This window comes from Camelina sativa, chromosome 7 (assembly GCF_000633955.1).
Source record: "Camelina sativa cultivar DH55 chromosome 7, Cs, whole genome shotgun sequence".
Classification (NCBI taxonomy): Eukaryota; Viridiplantae; Streptophyta; class Magnoliopsida; order Brassicales; family Brassicaceae; genus Camelina; species Camelina sativa.
The window spans coordinates 9,111,776-9,118,736 of NC_025691.1; the positions used below are offsets into that span (position 1 = coordinate 9,111,776).

The window sequence follows — 6,961 nt, forward strand, 5'->3', positions numbered from 1 at the left end:
TACTTGGGCAATGGGAGTGAAGATGCTTCGACGTGGACGTTTGTTACGAAAATACATAGTACCGGAGACTAAGCTAATGAGGCCTATAGTCATGGCTGCAGCAGAGACTCCGAACCCAACGTCCATGCCCGAATGAGTTTGAACCCAAACTAGGAGAGTCAGAGCGATAAGCTCTCCCATTGAGAATGCAAAATAGGCGGCATTGAAGTAAGACGAGAGTCGTTTAGATTGTTTAGGATGCGACTGAGAGAACTGGTCCGCACCGTGAGCTATCATGTTTGGTTTCACGCAGCCACTTCCTAAAGCCACCAAGTAGAGTGCCATGAAGAAGATCATTGCCTTTAAACCTTTGGCTTCTTCACATGTTTGGTCTATCAATGGGTTACACTTTGGTGGCTTTAGTTGGGGCAAATGTGCTTGTACTGATAATAGTATGAAACCCTGGAAATACACGTGGCAATACAGAGTTAAACGACAATAAATCCATTAGAAAGTTTCGGAATGAGAAACTTTGATCTTAACATTAATTGATAATGTTGAAGTTAGGTGTTTGTAGCGCTGGTATTTTCGTAAATCATTTATATAACCGTGATGAGATCACACAAAAAGCATGTTGCCTGGACTTACACACGTAAACTAATTACGTGTATGAACATTATATTTATATAACAGATTTGGTTAGGTAGCCTTGTGATTTATATTTTAGTATTGAGTAGGAAGTTAAGAAACTCAGAGAATTGTACATACATATGTGTAAAAAGAAATGGAAAGAGATGAACATACAGAAAGCTCGACGAAGCCGAAGATGAGGATGGTCCAGAAGCTGCCTAGAAAGGCGTCCGAGAGGTAGCCGCCGAGAAGGGCGAAGATAAAGATGGTGCCGACAAAGTTGGTGACAATATTGGCCGCTTTAGACAAGGGGAAATGCATTTCGTTTATTACATAAGTTATAAGGTTGTTCCCTACCGCTGCAATCCCCATAATCTCAAAGGCTTGTAGTCCTATAAAAATAGAATCAAAAACCACTAATCAATAAGAAATAATATAACCGAGAAATCAAACATTTACCAAGGTCCATGGAATATAGATTTATCGTTAGTGGGACCAAATTTTGGATAAGGTCGAGTTCTTATGGACCAAGACACCAAAAAACAAGATGATCCATCTAAGGCTACAAACAAATCTTGATCACTAATTAAATTTTTGTGAAATTATATATATAGAAAGAGAGATACCAAGAACAAAGAGAGCAGCTCTCATGCCACCATGTTTGTTAGGGTTGGAAGGTCTCCCTCTCCAGTCAACACTTTCTTCTTCAGCCAATTCCCAATTATTCATCTCATTACTAACCTCCTCTTGTTCCCATTTGTTGCTTTGTTTGTTTATCTCTGCCATCTCTCACAAACCCACAACCAATCCAAAGTTTCTCTCTCTATATCGCTACTTTAGTTGTGCCAGAGAAAGAGAGATATTGAGAGAGAGAGAGAGAGAAGATAGAAGAAAGATTGGCTTATTATTTGGCTTGTCTTTAGTATCTTGAGGACAAATAGAGTTGGCTTATTGGCCCTTCAATTTATAATAGAGAAGAGATGAAGAGAGGGGGAGCCAAAGTCGTTGACTCTTTGGCCTTACGTATAACACTAAGTGTAGATTCTAGGCAGAAACGAAAACGCCGTGTGTCTCTCCTCTCTCACTATTCGTGCCTTTTTTTTTTCTCACAGTGAAGCCCCACACGCACTTTCTACAAAAGATGTGGATCTCTCTCCCACCACAAATATTCCATTTTAAAATAAAATATGATTCTTAATTATGATAGTTCGGTTGAATTTTGGAATGTTATAAAGTATGTAAGTATGTGTATGTGTGGGTTTGTGAAAATGATGGGCATACATAAGAGATGGTTAAATACAATAGATATTTAGATTTTATGCCTTCTTGATGTTTACTTGTTGGGTCATTCTACTTTCATATACTTTTTCAACGTATATATATGAGTCAGAAGTTTGTGTCATTATATGAATTTCCAAGATACAGCTCACTGTCATCGTGCATGTTTAAAGTATTTGGTTGTAGTTTAGTGGGATTATATATGAAGGGTCGTAGTGTATTTGTTGATAAGGATTGTGTTAATTATATTTGTATTGCTTTTGTGTTGTGCTATCATACTCTGTTTCTCTTTCACTGTCTCCTCATACTTTATTTAGGTCCAATACATGATACCCCATTACTAAACACTTTCTTGTACGATAAACATCTTAAATCTTCCGGAATAAAAGTATTACTCTTAAATTTTCTAGCAAAAAGATAAATTTCTAGAAGAAAAAAATTGCAAAAAATTATACCAAAATTTCAAATCAGACCGGTTAATTAGGGTTTTTAAATTGCACTTCCACTCTTTTAGAGACTTATAGATGTGCTTGGTTTGCTTCAAACTAGTTTTTTTTTAAAAAGTGTCCCCATAATTTGAATACTTTAGTCTGGTTTGTTTAGTGTAAAATTTTCAAATTCTATTTATTATTATTATTATTTTTTTAATTTGTTGTCTCTATAACTTCTTCAGATTTTAATTTTCTGATATCGTTCCCTCTGATTTGGACAACCTTCAGAGGCTTTTGATAATATTTATTTACTTATTTTTAAATTTTTGTGTGGTTGAACGACAAAAAAAAATTAAGTGTAAACACTACGTCACTTTTATCATAAAGATGCTAAACTACCCTTTGGTTATGAAGATTTATCCATACGTGGATTTGTATCATCGTAAGAGTTTCCAGAACCATCTTTTATCTTATGCATTTGGAGCATTCGAACATGGTCTCAATTTGATTTTTTNTTCAAACTAGTTTTTTTTTAAAAAGTGTCCCCATAATTTGAATACTTTAGTCTGGTTTGTTTAGTGTAAAATTTTCAAATTCTATTTATTATTATTATTATTTTTTTAATTTGTTGTCTCTATAACTTCTTCAGATTTTAATTTTCTGATATCGTTCCCTCTGATTTGGACAACCTTCAGAGGCTTTTGATAATATTTATTTACTTATTTTTAAATTTTTGTGTGGTTGAACGACAAAAAAAAATTAAGTGTAAACACTACGTCACTTTTATCATAAAGATGCTAAACTACCCTTTGGTTATGAAGATTTATCCATACGTGGATTTGTATCATCGTAAGAGTTTCCAGAACCATCTTTTATCTTATGCATTTGGAGCATTCGAACATGGTCTCAATTTGATTTTTTAATTTTATTTTAGAAACTTAAAAATATGCATACATAGACTGCAATCTATTCTTTTTGTGTTCATCACATCAATAGATCTTTCGGGATCTATTAGTCTCTTTCTCTGCAAACATTTTCAACGTGAACGAGACCCCAAAACAAAAATCTGGTATATGACACATATGCGAGAAAATGGAGGTTTGTCTTGGACTCTTGGGCTCTTGGCTCATTTTGTTAGGGAGGACATGGATTTTTTTCATGCAAAGATATGCTTAAACTGCTTATGTTTTAGTCTTTTGATTCTTTATAAGCATATCTTTGCATGAAAATAACAACATATATATATATACAAGATTGTACAAAATGTAGTGACTATTCTAGTCATAATGTGATAATTTTTGTTTAGTACAACTTAACCGCATGATCAGCTGCATATAAATAAATAAATAAATGTTAACATGTGTTGTTTAGCAAACTCACCTTAAAAATTAGTATACCATGAGGCATGAGGTCAGGTGACATGACAAAACAATCTATCATTTTGTACTAGTTTAGGAATATTGTAATCAAATTGGTTTAACTTTAAACTAATCTCGCTAATTATTTTTATTATTTAGGGGTTAAGTACATCCATTTTCGTACTTTTTTATTAATTATTATTGTCTTTCACTTTCCTTTTCGTCCTTCTTTTTTTCATACTCTGAAACCTGGTCGTCGATTGCGTTTTCTTGGCAATAAAGCATTTATAGGTTGCCACTTTGGATTTTCCTCAAGTTCCACATCCTATACGACTCTCTTGACTAATATTATCCTCCAAGCTCAGTCTACTAATAAGATGATATATGTGCGTATGTATTTGATATAGATATATATATATATATGTATGTATGGACAAATATATGCTTTTGCAAAATGACAATAAGAAAAGTAGTTTTTGTGGAAATGTAGTTTCCAAAAAGCTTAGTTATGACTTAAAATAATGTGACGTGCTTACAGAAGATTTGTCATAGTAAGACTAATGCAACTTTCTTGGGTGCTTGACGGTAGTGGTTGGTGATTGGAAGGTAACATTTCACTGTCTTTGATACTATTAAAAAAAAAAATGATGACAGAAAAGTTTGAGAAATTATTCAATTAAATTATGATCTAAAAGGTTAAAAATGCGATTTAAATGTTTTAAACGATATTCTTTGAATCTGTTCAAGATGATATACATATTGGTACATTCATGTTTAGCTTTTTTTTTGTTTTTTTTTTAAGTTATTTAATTCAAAATAATAACAGATTGGTATGTCGTAGCTATAAAAGTAAAAAAATATATATTAATACTCTATCTACTTCAAGAGAAATTGTTAGAAATATTATTTTTTAAATATCATTTTTTTAAAATTCTTTTTTTTTGTGGTTATTTTCATTTTTGTCATCTTTTACACAATTACAATATGTTAAATTAAAATTTTAAATTATTTTTAAGGTTTGGTTTCTCAATTTTACATTTATGATATAGTTTTTAGGAGATAAAGTTTAGTATTTGGAATTTAAAGTTTAGAATTTAATCATTTATATATAGAAAATAGTATTATTGAAAATGGACAACAAGAGAGTGTATTTTTATAATTGACAAAAAAGAGTGTATTTTTGCAAAAAAATATAGAAAAATTATATTTTTGCAAATAATATATTTCATTTTAAGAACCGTTTTACAATTTTTTTTATAATGTATACATTTAAATTTTAAATGCGTAGGTTTAATAAAATATCTTTTTACTATTTTAAGAACCGAAAGAGTAGTAACCGAATTAAATAAACCGAAACTAATTCGAAGTACCGAACGCCTAGTCTTTGACACGGGAAACAATTATTTAGACACAATTGCTACATATTTCACTGTATATGGACATTAAGTCAAAATAAGATATTGAATTTTTTCTTTATAAATTAAATAAGCTAATAAAATAGCTACCGTAATTTTGCATCAAACTAATAATATGAGTAGCAAAGTTGTGAGACGTGGTAACATTTCTCTACAAAATGTATTAACATATTTCATAAATGTGTCACTAGTTTTGTTTAGAGAAATTTTCATTACAAAATTTGTAGCCATGTTATATTATTATTATATATATATATATATATAATAATTTCAGTTTTCAAGGCATTTTAAATGTTAACTGTGAATAATAAGAAACTAAATAAATTGAATATGACGCTAAAACATAATCTCTTCAATTACTCTGAAGTATTGAAGACGGATAGATGCATACCACTACTTCTTTTGGTCGGCAAATAAGTATCACTATAAGACTAGGGATCGTAAAATTCACAATGCCTATAAATGCATTTGTCGGTAATTCAATATAAAATGTATATTATCTTAAAAGCCTATTGTATCCAAGTGGTTTACCGTCGTATCGAATGATTCCCTCTATTAGTCTAATCTAATCTGATACAAAAGGTATATCGTATGAAGGAATCGGCAGGTCAGGTGTTGGAGTGTGTTTCACTTATTTGAATAGGAATGATTAGATTTAAGGAACATTTATGAAGTGATTTTTTAATGTTCTTTTGTTTAAATGCAAATAGCAATATGGTATTTTGATCTCTGTGTGGCCTAGGTAGTATGAAAGACAGGGAAGCAAGTCAAAAAGGTTGTCGGTGTGAATTAAATTAAAACCCACCAAGACATCATATCAATATATCATGTTGTTTACTCTAAACATTACATTATGGTTCCATTTTGTTTAGCAAGTTTTTGCTTAGTTTCTAACATTACATTACATAATTATGATTCCATTACCCTCACGAAAACAAAAGTCAAATGCAGCGTAAAAATCTTCGTCCAGTTTTATAAATTATAATATTCCAAGATAAGACGTGTGTTAATTATATCGGTTCTGATCGATTTCAGACTTTAAATATCATAATTTAACCACAATTATGTTTGGATACAAATACAATGTGAAATTTTTTCATTTTGCTAGACATAGAAAAAGAAAAAAACTGTGTAAGTTATTAATGCCTTTAAAATTTTCTATATACCCCCATCTAACTAACATGCAATTGTCGTTTGTGAAATGAAAATCTACTAAATGGTCAATATCCTTTAGGATAAGCTAAGTGGCATTGTCACCTCTACAAGGATCTTCAAGCACGAGAGCTAAACTCCTTGCAAAAGAATGGTTTGTTTTGAATATGATTACAACGTTAAACTATGAGACTACTCATCCTTTAGTTGTGGATCAAACTATGTGTCTAAACACCGATATCAAAAATGTGATTTACACATTCATTTTAATTAATTTAAAAACTGGTTTTAGATTCAAGAAGAATATATGGACCCTTAAATCTAGTAATTATAACCTAGATTCGTCAAATCTATAGTTATTAAAGAAAAAAACAAATGCAGTATTGGATCTATTGTACACGCGGCAATCACAGGATGGTTAGTCGGCTTGAAACTGGAAAAATTGATGTCTAAGTTCCAAGTGCAATGCATCTAAAATGACTATAATGAAATTTTGTATTTATATAATACGTATAATATTAAAGAAGATGAAAAAAAGAACACAGGTGGTGTGAGTTTGAAAATTTGAATCACAAGTACAATGAAAAGAAAGAAATGGCATTGGCAGCCGCATTTTAAAGTGGCCACAAATTTTTTCTTTAATCTATAGTGGATCAATTCTTACATTCCCGTTGGGTCCATCTTTGGATCAATTTTTACTTTCCATTAACCAATTTTT

The 6,961-nt window shown here is 31.1% G+C and overlaps 1 protein-coding gene across 2 annotated transcripts in view; it reads right to left on the bottom strand.

Moving 5' to 3' along the window:
- The window catches only part of LOC104700774 (protein NRT1/ PTR FAMILY 4.3), a 6,530-nt gene extending 4,994 nt beyond the window's left edge, over nt 1-1,536 (bottom strand). The window contains exons 1-3 of one of the 2 annotated variants that reach the window (XM_010416356.2): nt 1,236-1,536; nt 784-1,001; nt 226-441 (exon numbers count right to left, since the gene is read on the bottom strand). In XM_010416356.2, coding sequence (XP_010414658.1) covers nt 226-441; nt 784-1,001; nt 1,236-1,395 — 594 coding nt within the window. In that variant the 5' untranslated portion in view covers nt 1,396-1,536. Of the gene's footprint in view, nt 1-3; nt 442-783; nt 1,002-1,235 lie in introns of both variants that reach the window. The other variant, XM_010416357.2, reaches the window with a different exon arrangement.